This window comes from Scyliorhinus canicula, chromosome 6 (assembly GCF_902713615.1).
Source record: "Scyliorhinus canicula chromosome 6, sScyCan1.1, whole genome shotgun sequence".
NCBI classification, from domain to species: domain Eukaryota; kingdom Metazoa; phylum Chordata; class Chondrichthyes; order Carcharhiniformes; family Scyliorhinidae; genus Scyliorhinus; species Scyliorhinus canicula.
This window is the reverse complement of record NC_052151.1, coordinates 4,321,362-4,342,713: the sequence shown is the minus strand read 5'-3', so window position 1 is coordinate 4,342,713 and position 21,352 is coordinate 4,321,362. Positions and strand designations below refer to the sequence as shown.

Genomic DNA, 21,352 nt, shown 5'->3' with positions numbered 1-21,352 from the left:
GTTAGCTGTTTCCTGTAGCCCTCGTTACAGTCAGCTGATTCCTGTGGCACTCGTTACAGTTTGCTGATTCCTGTGGCACCCGTTACAGTTAGCTGATTCCTGTAGCCCTCGTTACAGTTAGCTGATTCCCGTGGCACTCGTTACAGTTAGCTGATTCCTGTCGCCCTCGTTACAATTAGCTGATTCCCGTGGCACTCGTTACAGTTAGCTGATTCCTGTGGCACCCGTTACAGATAGCTGATTCCTGTGGCACTCGTTACAGTTAGCTGATTCCTGTGGCACCTGTTACAGTTTGCTGATTCCTGTAGTCCTCATTACAGTTCGCTGAATCCTGTGGCCCTCGTTACAGTTAGCTGTTTACTGTGGCACCCGTTACAGTTTGCTGATTCCTGTGGCACCTGTTACAGTTCGCTGATTCCTGTAGTCCTCATTACAGTTAGCTGTTTACTGTGGCACCCATTACAGTTTGCTGCTTCCTGTGGCACTCGTTACAGTTTGCTGATTCCCGTGGCACCCGTTACAGTTCGCTGATTTCTGTGGCCCTAGTTACAGTTAGCTGTTTCCTGTGGCCCTCGTTACAGTTAGCTGTTTCCTGTCGCACTCGTTACAGTTAGCTGATTCCTGTGGCACCCGTTACAGTTAGCTGATTACTGTGGCACCCGTTACAGTTCGCTGATTCCTGTGGCAGTCGTTACAGTTGCTGATTCCTGTGGCACTCGTTACAGTTGCTGATTCCTGTGGCACTCGTTACAGTTAGCTGATTCCCGTGGCACCCATTGCAGTTAGCTGATTCCTGTGGCACCCGTTACAATTAGCTGATTCCTGTGGCACCCGTTACAGTCAGCTGATTCCTGTGGCACCCGTTACAGTTAGCTGATTCCTGTGCCACTCGTTACAGTTAGCTGTTTACTGTGGCACCCGTTACAGTTTGCTGATTCCTGTAGTCCTCATTACAGTTAGCTGTTTACTGTGGCACCCATTACAGTTTGCTGCTTCCTGTGGCACTCGTTACAGTTTGCTGATTCCCGTGGCACCTGTTACAGTTCGCTGATTTCTGTGGCCCTCGTTACAGTTAGCTGTTTCCTGTGGCCCTCGTTACAGTTAGCTGTTTCCTGTCGCACTTGTTACAGTGGCTGATTCCCGTGGCACACGTTACAGATAGCTGATTCCTGTGGCACCTGTTACAGTTCGCTGATTCCTGTGGCAGTCGTTACAGTTGCTGATTCCTGTGGCACTCGTTACAGTTGCTGATTCCTGTGGCACCCGTTACAGTTCGCTGATTCCTGTGGCACCCGTTACAGTTTGCTGATTCCTGTGGCCCTCGTTACATTTAGCTGATTCCTGTGGCCCTCGTTACAGTTAGCTGATTCCTGTGGGACTCGTTACAGTTAGCTGATTCCTTGGCCCTCGTTACAGTTAGCTGATTCCTGTGGCACTCGTTACAGTTAGCTGATTCCTGAGGCACCCGTTACAGTTAGCTGATTCCTGTGGCCCTCGTTACAGTGGCTGATTCCTGTCGCCCTTGTTACAGTTAGCTGTTTCCTGTGGCCCACGTTACAGTTGCTGATTCCTGTGGCACTCGTTACAGTTAGCTGATTCCTGTGGCCCTCGTTACAGTTAGCTGATTCCTGTGGCACTCGTTATAGCTGATTCCTGTAGCACTTGTTACAGTTAGCTGATTCCTGTGGCACCCGTTACTGTTAGCTGATTCCTGTCGCCCTTGTTACAGTTAGCTGATTCCCGTGGACCTCACTACAGTTAGCTGATTCCTGTGGCATTCGTTACAATTAGCTGATTCCCGTGGCACCCGTTACAGTTAGCTGATTCCTGTGGCACCCGTTACAGTTCATGATTCCTGTGCCACCCGTTACAGTTAGCTGTTTCCTGTAGTCCTCGTTACAGTTAGCTGTTTCCTGTAGCCCTCGTTACAGTCAGCTGATTCCTGTGGCCCTCGTTACAGTTAGCTGTATCCTGTAGCCCTCGTTACAGTCAGCTGATTCCTGTGGCACTCGTTACAGTTTGCTGATTCCTGTGGCACCCGTTACAGTTAGCTCATTCCTGTAGCCCTCGATACAGTTAGCTGATTCCCGTGGCACTCGTTACAGTTAGCTGATTCCCGTGGCACTCGTTACAGTTAGCTGATTCCTGTCGCCCTCGTTACAATTAGCTGATTCCCGTGGCACTCGTTACAGTTAGCTGATTCCTGTCGCCCTCGTTACAATTAGCTGATTCCCGTGGCACCCGTTACAGTTAGCTGATTCCTGTGGCACCCGTTACAGTTAGCTGATTCCTGTGGCACTCGTTACAGTTAGCTGATTCCTGTGGCACCTGTTACAGTTTGCTGATTCCTGTAGTCCTCATTACAGTTCGCGGAATCCTGTGGCCCTCGTTACAGTTAGCTGTTTACTGTGGCACCCGTTACAGTTAGCTGTTTACTGTGGCACCCGTTACAGTTTGCTGATTCCTGTGGCACCTGTTACAGTTCGCTGATTCCTGTAGTCCTCATTACAGTTAGCTGTTTACTGTGGCACCCATTACAGTTTGCTGCTTCCTGTGGCACTCGTTACAGTTTGCTGATTCCCGTGGCACCCGTTACAGTTCGCTGATTTCTGTGGCCCTCGTTACAGTTAGCTGTTTCCTGTGGCCCTCGTTACAGTTAGCTGTTTCCTGTCGCACTCGTTACAGTTAGCTGATTCCTGTGGCACCCGTTACAGTTAGCTGATTACTGTGGCACCCGTTACAGTTCGCTGATTCCTGTGGCAGTCGTTACAGTTGCTGATTCCTGTGGCACTCGTTACAGTTGCTGATTCCTGTGGCACTCGTTACAGTTAACTGATTCCCGTGGCACCCATTGCAGTTAGCTGATTCCTGTGGCACCCGTTACAATTAGCTGATTCCTGTGGCACCCGTTACAGTTAGCTGATTCCTGTGGCACCCGTTACAGTTAGCTGATTCCTGTGCCACTCGTTACAGTTAGCTGTTTACTGTGGCACTCGTTACAGTTAGCTGATTCCTGTGGCACTCGTTACAGTTAGCTGATTCCTGTGGCACTCGTTACAGTTAGCTGATTCCTGTGGCACTCGTTACAGTTAGCTGATTCCTGTGGCACCTGTTACAGTTAGCTGATTCCTGTGGCCCTCGTTACAGTTAGCTGTTTACTGTGGCACCCGTTACTGTTTACTGATTCCTGTGGCACCTGTTACAGTTAGCGGATTCCTGTAGTCCTCATTACAGTTCGCTGAATCCTGTGGCCCTCGTTACAGTTAGCTGTTTACTGTGGCACCCGTTACAGTTTGCTGATTCCTGTGGCACCTGTTACAGTTATCTGATTCCTGTGGCACTCGTTACTGTTAGCTGATTCCTGTGCCACCCATTACAGTTAGCTGATTCCTGTGGCACTCGTTACAGTTAGCTGTTTCCTGTGGCCCTCGTTACAGTTAGCTGATTCCTGTGGCATCCGTTACAGTTGCTGATTCCTGTGGCACCCATTGCAGTTAGCTGATTCCTGTGGCACCCGTTACAATTAGCTGATTCCTGTGGCACCCGTTACAGTCAGCTGATTCCTGTGGCACCCGTTACAGTTAGCTGATTCCTGTCGCCCTTGTTACAGTTAGCTGATTCCCGTGGACCTCACTACAGTTAGCTGATTCCTGTGGCATTCGTTACAATTAGCTGATTCCCGTGGCACCCGTTACAGTTAGCTGATTCCTGTGGCACCCGTTACAGTTCATGATTCCTGTGCCACCCGTTACAGTTAGCTGTTTCCTGTAGTCCTCGTTACAGTTAGCTGTTTCCTGTAGCCCTCGTTACAGTCAGCTGATTCCTGTGGCCCTCGTTACAGTTAGCTGTGTCCTGTAGCCCTCGTTACAGTCAGCTGATTCCTGTGGCACTCGTTACAGTTTGCTGATTCCTGTGGCACCCGTTACAGTTAGCTGATTCCTGTAGCCCTCGTTACAGTTAGCTGATTCCCGTGGCACTCGTTACAGTTAGCTGATTCCTGTCGCCCTCGTTACAATTAGCTGATTCCCGTGGCACTCGTTACAGTTAGCTGATTCCTGTGGCACCCGTTACAGTTAGCTGATTCCTGTGGAACTCGTTACAGTTAGCTGATTTCTGTGGCACCTGTTACAGTTCGCTGATTCCTGTAGTCCTCATTACAGTTCGCTGAATCCTGTGGCCCTCGTTACAGTTAGCTGTTTACTGTGGCACCCATTACAGTTTGCTGCTTCCTGTGGCACTCGTTACAGTTTGCTGATTCCCGTGGCACCCGTTACAGTTCGCTGATTTCTGTGGCCCTCGTTACAGTTAGCTGTTTCCTGTGGCCCTCGTTACAGTTAGCTGTTTCCTGTCGCACTCGTTACAGTTAGCTGATTCCTGTGGCACCCGTTACAGTGAGCTGATTACTGTGGCACCCGTTACAGTTAGCTGATTCCTGTTGCCCTTGTTACAGTGGCTGATTCCCGTGGCACACGTTACAGTTAGCTGATTCCCGTGGCACCTGTTACAGTTCGCTGATTCCTGTGGCAGTCGTTACAGTTGCTGATTCCTGTGGCACTCGTTACAGTTGCTGATTCCTGTTGCACCCGTTACAGTTCGCTGATTCCTGTGGCACCCGTTACAGTTTGCTGATTCCTGTGGCCCTCGTTACAGTTAGCTGATTCCTGTGGCCCTCATTACAGTTAGCTGATTCCTGTGGGACTCGTTACAGTTAGCTGATTCCTTGGCCCTCGTTACAGTTAGCTGATTCCTGTGGCACTCGTTACAGTTAGCTGATTCCTGAGGCACCCGTTACAGTTAGCTGATTCCTGTGGCCCTCGTTACAGTGGCTGATTCCTGTCGCCCTTGTTACAGTTAGCTGTTTCCTGTGGCCCACGTTACAGTTGCTGATTCCTGTGGCACTCGTTACAGTTAGCTGATTCCTGTGGCCCTCGTTACAGTTAGCTGATTCCTGTGGCACTCGTTATAGCTGATTCCTGTAGCACTTGTTACAGTTAGCTGATTCCTATGGCACTCGTTACAGTGGCTGATTCCTATGGCACCCGTTACAGTTAGCTGATTCCTGTAGCCCTCGTTACAGTTGCTGATTCCTATGGCACCCGTTACAGTTAGCTGATTCCTGTGGCACTCGTTACAGTTAGCTGATTCCTGTGGCACTCGTTACAGTTAGCTGATTCCTGTGGCATCCGTTACAGTTGCTGATTCCTGTGGCACTCGTTACAGTTCGCTGATTCCCGTGGCACCCATTGCAGTAAGCTGATTCCTGTGGCACCCGTTACAATTAGCTGATTCCTGTGGCACCCGTTACAGTCAGCTGATTCCTGTGGCACCCGTTACAGTTAACTGATTCCTGTGCCACTCGTTACAGTTAGCTGTTTACTGTGGCACTCGTTACAGTTAGCTGTTTCGTGTAGCCCTCGTTACAGTTAGCTGTTTCCTGTAGCCCTCGTTACAGTCAGCTGATTCCTGTGGCACTCGTTACAGTTGCTGATTCCTGTGGCACCCGTTACAGTTAGCTGATTCCTGTAGCCCTCGTTACAGTTAGCTGATTCCCGTGGCACTCGTTACAGTTAGCTGATTCCTGTCGCCCTCGTTACAGTTAGCTGATTCCCGTGGCACTCGTTACAGTTAGCTGATTCCTGTGGCACCCATTACAGTTAGCTGATTCATGTGGCACTCGTTACAGTTAGCTGATTCCTGTGGCACTCGTTACAGTGGCTGATTCCTGTGGCCATCGTTACAGTTAGCTGATTCCTGTGGCACTCGTTACAGTTAGCTGATTCCTGTGGCACTCATTACAGTTCACTGTTTACTGTGGCACCCGTTACAGTTAGCTGATTCCTGTGCCACCCATTACAGTTAGCTGATTCCTGTGGCCCTCGTTACAGTTAGCTGATTCATGTGGCAATTGTTACAGTTAGCTGATTCCTGCGGCATTCATTACAGTTAGCTGATTCCTGTGGCACTCGTTATAATTAGCTGATTCCTGTTGCCCTCATTACAGTTAGCTGATTCCTGTGGCATCCGTTACAGTTGCTGATTCCTGTGGCACTCGTTACAGTTAGCTGATTCCTGTGGCACCCATTACAGTTAGCTGATTCCTGTGGCACTCGTTACAATTAGCTGATTCCTGTGGCACCCGTTACAGTTAGCTGATTCCAGTCGCCCTTGTTACAGTTAGCTGATTCCTGTGGCACCCGTTACAGTTAGCTGATTCCTGTCGCCCTCGTTACAGTTAGCTGATTCCTGTGGCACTCGTTACAGTGGCTGATTCCTGTGGCACCCGTTACAGTTCGCTGATTCCTGTCGCCCTCGTTACAGTTAGCTGATTCCAGTCGCCCTCGTTACAGTCAGCTGATTCCTGTGGCCCTCGTTACAGTTAGCTGATTCCTGTGGCACTCGTTACAGTGGCTGATTCCTGTGGCACCCGTTACAGTTAGCTGATTCCTGTCGCCCTCGTTACAGTTAGCTGATTCCTGTGGCACTCGTTACAGTTAGCTGTTTCCTGTAGCCCTCATTACAGTCAGCTGATTCCTGTGGCCCTCGTTACAGTTAGCTGTTTCCTGTAGCCCTCGTTACAGTCAGCTGATTCCTGTGGCCCTCGTTACAGTTAGCTGATTCCTGTCGCCCTCGTTACAGTTTGCTGATTCCTGTGGCACTCGTTACAGTGGCTGATTCCTGTGGCCCTCGTTACAGTTAGCTGATTCCTGTAGCCCTCGTTACAGTTACCAGATTCCTGTGGCCCTTGTTACAGTTCGCTGATTCCTGTGGCCCTCGTTACAGTTAGCTGATTCCTGTGGCCCTCGTTACAGTTAGCTGATTCCTGTAGCCCTCGTTACAGTTAGCTGATTCCAATGGCACTCGTTACAGTTCACTGTTTACTGTGGCACCCGTTACAGTTAGCTGATTCCTGTGGAAATTGTTACAGTTAGCTGATTCCTGTCGCCCTCGTTACAGTTAGCTGATTCCTGTCGCCCTCGTTACAGTTAGCTGATTCCTGTGGTACTCGTTACAGTGGCTGATTCCTGTGGCCCTCGTTACAGTTAGCTGATTCCTGTGGCACTCGTTACAGTTCACTGTTTACTGTGGCACTCGTTACAGTTAGCTGATTCCTGTGGCACTCGTTACAGTTAGCTGATTCCTGTGGCCCTTGTTACAGTTAGCTGATTACTGTGGCACTCGTTACAGTTCGCTGATTCCTGTGCCACCCATTACAGTTCGCTGATTCCTGTGGCACTCGTTACAGTTAGCTGATTCCTGTAGCACTCGTTACAGTTTGCTGATTCCTGTGGCACTCGTAACAGTTAGCTGATTCCTGTGGCACCCGTTACAGTTAGCTGATTCCTGTGGCCCTCGCTACAGTTAGCTGATTCCTGTGTCCCTCACTACAGTTAGCTGATTCCCGTGGCACCCGTTACAGTTCGCTGATTCCTGTGGCACCCGTTACAGTTCATGATTCCTGTGCCACCCGTTACAGTTAGCTGTTTCCTGTAGCCCTCGTTTCAGTTAGCTGTTTCCTGCAGCCCTCGTTACAGTCAGCTGATCCTTGTGGCACTCGTTACAGTTAGCTGATTCATGTGGCAATTGTTACAGTTAGCTGATTCCTGTGACACCCGTTACAGTTAGCTGATTCCTGTTGCCCTTGTTACAGTTAGCTGATTCCTGTGGCCCTCACTACAGTTAGCTGATTCCCGTAGCCCCCGTTACAGTTAGCTGACTCCTGTGGCACCCGTTACAGTTCATGATTCCTGTGCCACCCGTTACAGTTAGCTGTTTCCTGTAGCCCTCGTTACAGTTCACTGTTTACTGTGGCACTCGTTACAGTTAGCTGATTCCTGTGGCCCTCGTTACAGTTAGCTGTTTCCTGTGGCACTTGTTACAGTTCACTGTTTACTGTGGCACTGGTTACAGTTAGCTGAGTCTTGTGGCACTCGTTACAGTTAGCTGATTCATGTGGCAATTGTTACAGTCAGCTGATTCCTGTCTCCCTTGTTACAGTTAGCTGATTCCTGTGGCACTCGTTACAGTTAGATGATTCCTGTCGCCCTCGTTACAGTTCGCTGATTCCTGTGGCACTCGTTACAGTTAGCTGATTCCTGTGGCACTCGTTACATTTAGCTGATTCCTGTCGCCATTGTTACAGTTAGCTGATTCCTGTGGCACTCGTTACAGTTCGCTGATTCCCGTTGCACTCGTTACCGTTAGCTGATTCCTGCGGCAGTCGTTATAGTTAGCTGATTCCTGTGGCACTCGTTACAGTTAGCTCATTCCTGTGGCACCCGTTACAGTTAGCTGATTCCTGTGCCACTCGTTACAGTTAGCAGTTTACTGTGGCCCTCGTTACAGTTAGCTGATTCCTGTGGCACTCGTTACAATTAGCTGATTCCTGTGGCACCCGTTACAGATCGCTGATTCCTGTGGCACCCGTTACAGTTCATGATTCCTGTGCCACTCGTTACAGTTAGCTGATTCCTGTGGCACTCGTTACAGTGGCTGATTCCTGTGGCCATCGTTACAGTTAGATGATTCCTGTGGCACTCATTACAGTTAGCTGATTCCTGTGGCACTCGTTACAGTGGCTGATTCCTGCGGCAGTCGTTACAGTTAGCTGATTCCTGTCACCCTTGTTACAGTTAGCTGATTCCTGCGGCATTCATTACAGTTAGCTGATTCCTGTGCCACCCATTACAGTTAGCTGATTCCTGTGGCACTCGTTATAATTAGCTGCTTCCTGTTGCCCTCATTACAGTTAGCTGATTCCTGTGGCATCCGTTACAGTTGCTGATTCCTGTGGCACTCGTTACAGTTAGCTGATTCCTGTGGCACCCATTACAGTTGGCTGATTCCCGTGGCACCCATTGCAGTTAGCTGATTCCTGTGGCACCCGTTACAGTTAGCTGATTCCTGTGGCAAGCGTTACAATTAGCTGATTCCTGTGGCACCCGTTACAGTCAGCTGATTCCTGTGGCCCTCGCTACAGTTAGCTGATTCCTGTGGCACCCGTTACAGTTAGCTGATTCCAGTCGCCCTTGGTACAGTTAGCTGATTCCTGTAGCCCTCGTTACAGTTAGCTGTTTCCTGTAGCCCTCGTTACAGTCAGCTGATTCCTGTGGCCCTCGTTACAGTTAGCTGTTTCCTGTAGCCCTCGTTACAGTCAGCTGATTCCTGTGGCCCTCGTTACAGTTAGCTGATTCCTGTCGCCCTCGTTACAGTTAGCTGATTCCTGTGGCACTCGTTACAGTGGCTGATTCCTGTGGCCCTCATTACAGTTAGCTGATTCCTGTGGCACTCGTTACAGTTCACTGTTTACTGTGGCACTCGTTACAGTTAGCTGATTCCTGTAGCCCTCGTTACAGTTAGCTGATTCCTGTGGCACTCGTTACAGTTCACTGTTTACTGTGGCACTCGTTACAGTTAGCTGATTCCTGTGGCACTCGTTACAGTTAGCTGATTCCTGTCGCCCTCGTTACAGTTACCTGATTCCTGTGGTACTCGTTACAGTGGCTGATTCCTGTGGCCCTCATTACAGTTAGCTGATTCCTGTGGCACTCGTTACAGTTCACTGTTTACTGTGGCACTCGTTACAGTTAGCTGATTCCTGTAGCCCTCGTTACAGTTAGCTGATTCCTGTGGCACTCGTTACAGTTCACTGTTTACTGTGGCACTCGTTACAGTTAGCTGATTCCTGTGGCACTCGTTACAGTTAGCTGATTCCTGTGGCCCTTGTTACAGTTAGCTGATTACTGTGGCACTCGTTACAGTTTGCTGATTCCTGTGCCACCCATTACAGTTAGCTGATTCCTGTGCCACTCGTTACAGTTAGCTGTTTACTGTGGCACTCGTTACAGTTAGCTGATTCCTGTAGCCCTCGTTACAGTTAGCTGATTCCTGTGGCACTCGTTACAGTTCACTGTTTACTGTGGCACTCGTTACAGTTAGCTGATTCCTGTGGCACTCGTTACAGTTAGCTGATTCCTGTCGCCCTCGTTACAGTTAGCTGATTCCTGTGGTACTCGTTACAGTGGCTGATTCCTGTGGCCCTCATTACAGTTAGCTGATTCCTGTGGCACTCGTTACAGTTCACTGTTTACTGTGGCACTCGTTACAGTTAGCTGATTCCTGTAGCCCTCGTTACAGTTAGCTGATTCCTGTGGCACTCGTTACAGTTCACTGTTTACTGTGGCACTCGTTACAGTTAGCTGATTCCTGTGGCACTCGTTACAGTTAGCTGATTCCTGTGGCCCTTGTTACAGTTAGCTGATTACTGTGGCACTCGTTACAGTTTGCTGATTCCTGTGCCACCCATTACAGTTAGCTGATTCCTGTGCCACTCGTTACAGTTAGCTGTTTACTGTGGCACTCGTTACAGTTAGCTGATTCCTGTGGCACTCGTTACAGTTAGCTGATTCCTGTGGCACCCGTTACAGTTAGCTGATTCCTGTGGCCCTTGCTACAGTTAGCTGATTCCTGTGACACCCGTTACAGTTAGCTGATTCCTGTCGCCCTTGTTACAGTTAGCTGATTCCCGTGGCCCTCACTACAGTTAGCTGATTCCCGTGGCACCCATTACAGTTAGCTGATTCCTGTCGCCCTTGTTACAGTTATCTGATTCCTGGGGCACCCGTTACAGTTCATGATTCCTGTGCCACCCGTTACAGTTAGCTGTTTCCTGTAGCCCTCGTTACAGTTAGCTGTTTCCTGTAGCCCTCGTTACAGTCAGCTGATTCCTGTGGCACTCGTTACAGTTAGCTGATTCATGTGGCAATTGTTACAGTCAGCTGATTCCTGTCGCCCTTGTTACAGTTGGCTGATTCCTGTGGCACTCGTTGCAGTTAGCTGATTCCTGTCACCCTCGTTACAGTTGGCTGATTCCTGTGGCACTCGTTACAGTTAGCTGATTCCTGTCGCCCTTGTTACAGTTAGCTGATTCCTGTGGCACTCGTTGCAGTTCGCTGATTCCCGTTGCACTCGTTACCGTTAGCTGATTCCTGCAGCAGTCGTTACAGTTCGCTGATTCCTGTGCCACCCATTACAGTTAGCTGATTCCAGTCGCCCTTGTTACAGTTAGCTGATTCCTGTGGCACCCGTTACAGTTAGCTGATTCCCGTGGCACCCGTTACTGTTAGCTGATTCCTGTGGCACCCGTTACAGTTAGCTGTTTCCTGGGGCACCCGTTACAGTTGCTGATTCCTGTGGCACCCGTTACAGTTTGCTGTTTCCTGTAGCCCTCGTTACAGTTAGCTGATTCCTGTGGCCCTCGTTACAGTTAGCTGTTTCCTGTAGCCCTCGTTACAGTCAGCTGATTCCTGTGGCCCTCGTTACAGTTAGCTGATTCCTGTCGCCCTCGTTACAGTCAGCTGATTCCTGTGGCACTCGTTACAGTGGCTGATTCCTGTGGCCCTTGTTACAGTTGCTGATTCCTGTGGCCCTCGTTACAGTTAGCTGATTCCTATGGCACTCGTTACAGTTAGCTGATTCCTGTGGCACTCGTTACAGTTAGCTGATTCCTGTGGCACTCGTTACAGTTAGCTGATTCCTGTGGCACTCGTTACAGTTAGCTGATTCCTGCGGCACACGTTACAGTTAGCTGATTCCTGTGGCCCTCACTGCCGTTAGCTGATTCCTGCGGCACTCGTTACAGTTAGCTGATTCCTGTGGCACACGTTACAGTTAGCTGATTCCTGTGCCACCCATTACAGTTAGCTGATTCCTGTGGCAATTGTTACAGTGAGCTGATTCCTGTGGCACACGTTACAGTTGCTGATTCCTGTGGCACTCGTTACAGTTAGCTGATTCCTGTGGCACTCGTTACAGTTAGCTGATTCCTGTGGCACTCGTTACAGTTCGCTGATTCATGTCACCCTTGTTACAGTGGCTGATTCCTGTCGCCTTTGTTACAGTTAGCTGATTACTGTGGCACCCATTACAGTTAGCTGATTCCTGTCGCCCTTGTTACAGTTGCTGATTCCTGCGGCACACGTTACAGTTGCTGATTCCTGTCGCCTTTGTTACAATTAGCTGATTCCTGTGGCACCCATTACAGTTAGCTGATTCCTGCGGCACACGTTACAGTTAGCTGATTCCTGTGGCACCCATTACAGTTAGCTGATTCCTGCGGCACACGTTACAGTTAGCTGATTCCTGTGGCACTCGTTACAGTTAGCTGATTCCTGCGGCACAAGTTACAGTTAGCTGATTCCTGCGGCACACGTTACAGTTAGCTGATTCCTGCGGCACACGTTACAGTTCGCTGATTCCCGTGGCACACGTTACAGTTAGCTGATTCCTGTGGCACACGTTACAGTTAGCTGATTCCTGTGGCCCTTGTTACAGTTCGCTGATTCCTGCGGCAGTCATTATAGTTAGCTGATTCCTGTGGCACACGTTACAGTTAGCTGATTCCTGTGGCCCTTGTTACAGTTAGCTGATTCCCGTGGCACACGTCACAGTTAGCTGACCTGAAATGACCCTCGATACTACACTGTGTCAAAGGCTACCTGGTTGTCAAGGAAGTCACTCTCATCTCATGTCTGGAGTTTGGCTCGTTAGTCTATGTTTGGCCTTTTTACAATGTTTAAGACATTTAGATGCAAGCTGTTGTGGAAGGTGTGATTTGAAGGTGAACCATGAAGTATGTGTTTTCTTCAGGTGAGAAATCCTACACTTCTCCAGTCACACACAGCCCAGCAAACAGCTCTGAACATCATTAATGCCCTGATGGATGAAATATCAACAATAGCCAACAAGGTGCGAAAGTACAACAGTTACCAAGATCGCTTCTGCAGCTCGGACAGCACAGAGAACTCCAGTGTCGGCCATTTCCAGCCTATACAGAAGTGTGGAGTGAAAAGCACTCAGGCAATGAATACACTGTTGTCTGAGACAGAATACGAGTTGATGTTGAGGAAACTGCTTTGGGAATCACAGGTCGAATGGGCAAAGCTGTATGCACATTGGACTGACACGTTGTTTGATGAACTGAATGTGGACGCAATCCAGAATGATGTCAACAGATTTACACAGACTATATACATGTTGGAAAAAGGTTTGTAACTCATGGTTTTGCTGCTTGTTTGGACATTTATCCTCCTTTTGTTAAAGAATACCAGTGGCAAGGAGTAACGTCCTCTCAATACTCTGATCCACATTACTGCTCTGTTTTGGTATAGGGATCCATGGCAACCACTATCACACCCATGTGGTCATTCTTCTCGCCTTTATTATTCATTCATGGGATGAAGGCATTGTTGTCGGAGCGGTGGCGCAATGGTAATGTTGTTGGACCCGTAATCCAAAGACCCAGGCAGATAGTGGAATTTAAATTCAGTGAAAACAATCTGGAATTAAAAGTCTAATGATGACCAAGTATTAGAATCCCAGACCGAATGTCAACAGTGCTCAGATACTGCACTGAAACCCCAATATTTCATTTTATTTTTGTCAGACTCTGCGGAAAGGGGCAGCATGGTGGCGCAGTGGTTAGCACTGCTGCCTATGGCACTCAGGACACGGGTTCGATCCCAGTCCCCGGTCACTGTCCGTCTGGAGTTTGCACATTCTCCCTGTGCCTGCGTGGGTTTCACACCACAACCCTAAAATGTGCAGGTTAGGTGGATTGGCCGCGTGAAATTGCCACTTAATTGGAAAAAGATAATCGGGAAAGGAGTGATTGCACAATGAAATAGTGATTTGGTATTTTAAAACAAAACTGTATTATTTTTTTAAAAATTTTAAAAATAAATTTAGAGTACCCAATTAATTTTTTCCAATTAAGGGGCAATTTAGCGTGTTCAATCCACCTACCCTGCACATCTTTGGGTTGTGGGGGCGAAACCGTAATCCAAAGACCCAGGGAAGAATGTGCAACTCCACACGGACAGTGACCCAGAGCCGAGATCGAGCCTGGGACCTCGGTGCTCTGACCCCCGCAGGGTTGGAGAATCGCCCGGGGCCGGTGAAAATCCCGCCCCCGCGGCAGAAATTCTCCGCCACCTGGGAATTGGCGGGGGCGGGAATCACGCCCCGCCGATCGGTGTGCCCACTGCGCCGATCGGCGAGCCTCCTGCGGCGGTTCTCCAGCCCACGATGGGCCGAAGGCGCTGACAGGCCAATCCCACCGCCGTGGTTTGAACCACCTCTGATGGCGGTGGGATCGGCGGCGCGAGCGGGCCCCCGGGGGGGGGGGGGGGTGGCGGGGGCGATCGGACCCTGGGGGGTGCCCCCCACGGTGGCCAGGCCCGCGATCGGGGCCCACCGATTGGCGGGCGGGCCAGTGCTGTGGGGGCACTCTTTTTCTTCCGCCGCTGCCACGGCCTCAACCATGGCGGAGGCAGAAGAGAATCCCCCAGCGCGCATGCGCCGGTGGTGACGTCAGGGGCAGCTGATGCACCGGCACATGCGCGAACCGGTGAAGGCCTTTCGGCCAGCCCCTGCGGCGGGCGGCGGGCGGCGATGGCCGTTGGCACTGGTTTTGGCGGTAGTCGGCGTGATGCCAACCACTCCAGCGCGGGTCTAGCCCCTCAATGTGAGGGCTTGGCCCCTAAAGGTGCAGAGAATTCCGCATCTTTGGGGAGGCCCGATGCCGGTGTGGTTGGCGCCACTCCGCTACGCTGGGACCCCCCGCCCTGCCGGGTAGGTGAGAATCCCACCCATGGTCTCCGGAAAGGTAGAGCTTTTTAGTTCAGAAAGGTAGCATGGTTGATGCAGGCTTGGAGGGCCGAAGAGCCTGTCCCTGTGCTGTGATTGTCTTTGTTTGTTGTTCTAATACCCTCAATCACTATCTCTATTCTCAATTAAACAACAAGAAAGGAAAAAGGTGAAGGTCTCAATTCATTCTAGATCCCAATGGCACAGAGTTATACTGGCTTCCCAGAACAGATTTGGCTCCTGTTAGAACCCCTGTTGACTCTGGCTGGATGTCTTCATAAAGTTGTTTCAACTGATTTGTTTCGGCTTCCCCCTTGTCCTCAGTGAAGTCTGCTCTGCTTTAAATACTATTAATCTTTATTTAACTATCCCACTGGGAGCAAAACACTTTACTTGTGGTCTAAAGGGTTTGTAGATCAGAACTCAACTCAAAAACTTTGTCAAAATGTCTGAATACCTTAGCTCCAACCATCAATTACATCATCCCCCCAAGCTGAAAACTAATAAATGCCCACCACCAATAAGTGCCCCCACCCCCCCAGTCAAACAACAGGACATTAGCCCAGGCTAAAAACATTAACTCCACAGGGTTTCCCTCTAAACAAACAACAGTGCTTTAGCCCAGGCTGAAAACATTAACTCCACAGAGACTCCTCCTGAGTCAACCAACAGTGCTTTAGCCCAGGCTGAAAACATTAACTCCACAGGGACTCCCTCTAGACAAACAACAGTGCTTTAGCCAAGGCTGAAAACATTAACTCCACAGGGACTCCCCCTAGACAAACAACAGTGCTTTAGCCAAGGCTGAAAACATTAACTCCACAGGGACTCCCCCTAGACAAACAACAGTGCTTTAGCCCAGGCTGAAAACATTAACTCCGCAGGGACTCCCCCTAGACAAACAACAGTGCTTTAGCCCAGGCTGAAAACATTAACTCCGCAGGGATCCCCCCCCCTAGACAAACAACAGTGCTTTAGCCCAGGCTGAAAACATTAACTCCGCAGGGACTCCCCCTAGACAAACAACAGTGCTTTAGCCCAGGCTGAAAACATTAACTCCGCAGGGATGCCCCCTAGTCAAATGACAGTGCATGAGGCCAAGCTGGAAACATTAACTCTGCAGGGACTCCCCCCCCCCTTAGTCAAACAACAGGACATTAGCCCGGGCTGGAAGCATTAACTCCACAGGGACACCCCTAGTCAAACAACAGTGCATTAGCCCAGGCTGAAAACATTAACTCCGCAGGGACTCCATCCCCCCCCACCCCCCACTAGGCAAACAACAGTGCATTAGCCCAGGCTGAAAACATTAACTCCACAGGGACTCCCTCCACCCCCCACTAGACAAACAACAATGCATTAGCCCAGGCTGAAAACATTAACTCCACAGGGACTCCCTCCACCCTCCACTAGACAAACAACAGTACATTAGCCCAGGCTGAAAACATTAACTCCACAGGGACTCCCTCCACCCCCCACTAGACAAACAACAATGCATTAACCCAGGCTGAAAACACATGAATTTCGAATTTAGAATTTAGAACAGTACAGCACAGAACAGGCCCTTCGGCCCGCGATGTTGTGCCGAGCAATGATCACCCTACTCAAAACTCACATATCCACCATATACCCATAACCCAACAACTCCCCCTTAACCTTACTTTTTAGGACACTACGGGCAATTTAGCATGGCCAATCCACCTAACCCGCACATCTTTGGACTGTGGGAGGAAACCGGAGCACCCGGAGGAAACCCACGCACACACGGGGAGGACGTGCAGACTCCGCACAGACAGTGACCCAGCCGGGAACCGAACCTGGGACCCTGGAGCTGTGAAGCATTGATGCTAACCACTATGCTATCGTGCTGCCCTAACATGACTCTGGTTAATTTCAGCGTCAGCTCTGAAAAGCTTTCTGGTCTTGCAAAACAAGGTTATTTTTAGAAACGTCACTACTACCATCAAACACACACCAACCCCAGGCTTCTAATCCTCAAATGGCCAAATATTTATAATCCAATATATCTAAAATCCTGCTTTGGTCACACATGAAACCAATGTATTTTAATAAATGTTAATATTATTAATGGACCTCCGCACCACATGACCCCCCACTCACTAAATATTCAAACTCATGTTAGCGAGGTTTACAACAGCTTTTCAAAAAGGAGAAACATAAGAACATAAGAACTAGGAGCAGGAGTAGGCCATCTGGCCCTTCGAACCTGCTCCGCCATTCAATGACATCATGGCTGATCTTTTGTGGACTCAGCTCCACTTTTCCACCTGAACAACACAACTCTTTATTCCTTTATTCTTCAAAAAACTATCTATCTATCTTAAAAACATGTAATGAAGGAGCCTCAACTACTTCACTGGGTAAGGAATTCCATAGATTCACAACCCTTTGGGTGAAGAAGTTCCTCCTGAGCTCAGTCCTAAATCTACTTCCCCTTATTTTGAGGCTATGCCCCCTAGTTCTGCTTTCACCTGCCAGTGGAAACAATCTGCCCGCATCTATCCTATCTATTCCCTTCATAATTTTATGTTTCTATAAGATCCCCCGATATCCTTCTAAATTCCAACGAGTACAGTCCCAGTCTACTCAACCTCTCCTCGTAATCCAACCCTCTCAACTCTGGAATTAACCTAGTGAATCTCCCCTGCACACCTCCGAGCGCCAGTTCATCCTTTCTCAGGTAAGGAGACCAAAACTGAACACAAAACTCCAAGTATGGTCTCACTCACACCTTGATATAGTTGCAGCATAACCTCCCTCGTCTTAAACTCCATCCCTCTAGCAATGAAGGATAAAACTGCATTTGCCTTTTTAATCACCTGTTGCACCTGTAAACCAACTTTCTGTGACTCATGCACTAGCACACCCAGGTCTCTCTGCACAGCAGCAGCATGTTTTAATATTTTATCATTTAAATAATAATCCCTTCTGCTGTTATTCCAACCAAAATGGATAACCTCACATTTGTCAAATTGTATCCCATCTGCCAGACCTTATCCCATTTACTTAATCTATCCAAATTCCTCTGCAGACTTCCGGTATCCTCTGCACTTTTTGCTTTACCACTTATCTTATGTCATCTGCAAACTTGGACACATTGCACTTGGTCCCCAACTCCAAATCATCTATATAAATTGTAAACAATTCTGGGCCCAACACGGATCCCTGAGGGACACCACTAGCTACTGATTGCCAACCAGAGAAACACTCATTAATCCCAATTCTGATTTCTATTAATTAACCAGTCCTCTATCCATGCTTCTACTTCACCCTTAATGCCATGCATCCTTTATCTTATTCAGCAACCTTTCGTGTGGCACCTTGTCAAAAGCTTTCTGGAAATCCAGATATACCACATCCATTGGCTCCCCGTTATCTACCGCACTTGTGATGTCCTCAAAAAATTCCACTAAATTAGTTAGGCATGACCTGCCTTTTACAAACCCATGCTGCGTCTGCCCAATGGGACAATTTCCACCCAGATGCCTCGCTATTTCTTCCTTGATGATAGATTCCAGCATCTTCCCTACTACCGAAGTTAAGCTAACTAGCCTATAATTTTCCAATCCGCTATTTTCCAATCTGCCGGGACCACCCCAGAGTCTAGAGAATTTTGGTAAATTATCACGAGGGCATTTGCAATTTCCCTAGTCATCTCTTTTATAACCTGGGATGCATTCCATCAGGGCCAGGAGATTTGTCTATCTTTAGCACCATTAGCTTGCCCATCACCACCTCCTTAGTGATAGCATTCGTCTCAAGGTCCTCACCTGTCACAGCCTCATTTCTATCAGTCGCTGGCATGTTATTTGTGTCTTCCACTGTGAAGACCGACCCAAAAAACCTGTTCAGTTCCTCAGCCATTTCCTCATCTCCCATTATCAAAATCCCTTCTCATCCTCTAAAGGACCAATATTTACCTCTGCCACTCTTTTTTGTTTTATATAACCCTCAAGGGGATCCCTCCGGGGGCACACAGATAAGTATAGCCCCCAGGGGAGGAGGGGCATGCCCAGGATGTGTCATCGGCTGTGGTAGGAATGCCAACTTGGAAGTTTGAACCTGTGCCAGCAGGCATTGCCAGTGTGGGCCCTCATGAGGGGTTCTATTAATGGGTTGTGATGGGGGTGCGGAGTAGGCTATAAAGGGGTAGCTTGCAGGCACTGAGGGAGTGGGGGGAGCACCAGCGATACTTCTGCAGTTGTGGGGGGCAGCTCCAGATGATTACCCGGGAGGCAGGGGCATAGCCCCCGTTACCTCCCAGGTGGGACTGGAGACCGTTTTGTTTCAGTTCGGAGCAGGGCACCCTTTAAAGATGGCAGTACGATCCACCCCACCCGCATGACCGCATAATGCATGCCCACTCATTTTTATTTATTTCAAGAGGCTCAAGATCTGGAGAAAAACTGGCCTGTGCAATTGGAGAGCTACACGCCAGTTTTCAGTCTGAGCCTGACACTGCCAAATTCTGGTCAGATACCGGACATTGTTCACAATGTTTCTGCATGCAGTGGGAATAAAGTTTTGGGAATATAATGCAGAGCAGATCAGGTGCATCTAAAATGGAAATGTTAGCTCGCAGTTATGTCTCTGCTGGCCCGGCATCGATGGGGACACCAAGAGACTCAATTGCAACTGCCCGGCGTGCCAGTATATCAGATTACCAAAGCAGGGAGGTCAGGTTGGAGTTGTATAGAACTTTGGTGAGGTCACAGCTGGAGTAATGTGTGTAATTCTGGTCACCACATTATAGGAAGGATGTGATTGCATTGGAGAGGGTGCAGAGGCAGAGGTGATTCACCAGGATGTTGCCTGGGATGGAACATTTTAGTATGAAGAAAGGTTGGAGAGGCTTGGGTTGTTTTCTCTAGAGCAGAGAAGACTGAGGTAGGCGAGGGGCCTGATTGAGGTGTAGAAGATTATGAGGGGCATGGACAGGGCGGATAGGGAGCAGCTGTTCCTGTTAATTGAAGGGTCAGTTATGAGGGGACACAAGTTCAAGGTCAGGGGGCAGGAGGTTTAAGGGGATTTGAGGGAAAAGGTTTTTAACCGGAGGGCGGTGACAATCTGGAATGTGCTGCATGGGAGGGTGGTGCATTGCATTTTAGGCTATAGGCCAAGTGCTGGCAAATGGGATTAGGTCGACAGGTCAGGTGTTTTCATGTGTCAGTGCAGACTTGATGGCTGTGTATTATTCTGTGATTTGGTGAAACCCCCCCCCCCCCATCAGCAGAAATGGTCCGGATATCCATGGGTGTGCCTACAGGCAGATTTTACAGGTCCGTTTATGAGTTCCATGTTTCTTAGATTCCCCTTTGAGGTGGCTGGAGGTGTGCAAGGTGGCCTCCACAATGTCCAGGGCTATGATAGAGAAGCTTTGGGGCAATTTTTGCACCCATGGAATCCCTGAGGTTCTGGTGCTGTGATTACGGGATGCCGTTCATCGGTGAGAAATTGGCCGGTTTTATGAAGAGGAATGGTATTTGGCACGTTTGGACCACTCCATGGCATCATTCCTCCAATGGTTCAGTAAAACAGGTGGTCCAGACCTTTAGAAGGGCTTGAAGAAGCAATCCATGGGGTCTATGGCCAAGTGGCTACGGGCTTCCTTTTTAATTATCACACACCACCCCCCCCCCCCCCCCCCCCCCCCCCCATGTGATAATGGGAATCGCTGCTGCCGAGTTCCTGATGGGCCATAGACTCAGAACCCGGCCAAGTCTAATATTTCTGAGTCTCGGCCACAAACTAGAGACACAACAGGAAATGACACCATAACATGAGGGCAACAGGGCAAACATTTCACTCTGGGAATGCTGGGGATGGAGCACTGTGGTTCCCAGCTTTTGGACTTGAATGAACGCATCTGGTGTCTTATAAGGTCCGTATTCATGGGTAAGTCCACTACAAGCATTTGAACCATCTGATGAAATGGGAACCCGTACAACTTGACAGGCGACCGGCAACATTGGCGTCTCTGTCACATCAGGAACCACCCCTTAGCCTGGGATCACAGCCATCTGTGTCACACCGTCCAATCCAGCAGGAGGAGGATGACTCCGAATCCAACATGGAGACAGAGGAATCCATTCCAGCAGGCGACATTGTGTCATGCACCAAGGCCTCATCAGTCACTCTTCAGCGATCGGCCAGGAAACGGTGATTGGTGAACCGCTACACTCCACCCGACCCAGAGCCGCCTTTGGGCTTATTATGTACTGATATAAATGCTGGCCCCAAGCAGGACCTAGACAGACTAGTCCTCCCAGCAAGGATTGTACTGGGAGCGAGGTGCTGCTTTACCTAGAACTGTGTAGAGTTAAAATAAATTATTGTTCAATTTTCGCCTGTTTCCTCAAGTTATTCAATTCTCTAATATGCTTTTCCACCTCCCCTCTGAACCTTCTGTATTCCTCTTTGTTCTCAATTGTATTTCCTGACACCTGTCACACTTTATCTTCCTTATCTTAATTTCTATCTCATTTTTCATCCAGGGAGCTCTTGATTTCTTTGTCCAACCTTTGCCTTTTGAGAGAATAAACCTTTTGACTGTGCCCAAATCATTTCTGCTTTGAATCTATTGTTCAGCTCGAGTTTTTCCCACCAAACTTTTGTTCCAGCCTCTTTAGCCCAGCTTGGTCCTTGCCCAATCAGTTCTCCCCACTTAATTATTTTTATTCTGGATTTC

At 49.0% G+C, this 21,352-nt stretch overlaps 1 protein-coding gene across 1 annotated transcript in view; it reads left to right on the top strand.

Annotated features, from left to right (window-relative positions):
• LOC119966916 (dynein heavy chain 14, axonemal-like) overlaps nucleotides 1-21,352 on the top strand; it is a 1,122,002-nt gene that overhangs the window by 362,982 nt on the left and 737,668 nt on the right. Inside the window, exon 20 of the mRNA XM_038798874.1 lies at nucleotides 12,646-13,042. Coding sequence (XP_038654802.1) covers nucleotides 12,646-13,042 — 397 coding nt within the window. The remainder of the gene's footprint in view (nucleotides 1-12,645; nucleotides 13,043-21,352) is intronic.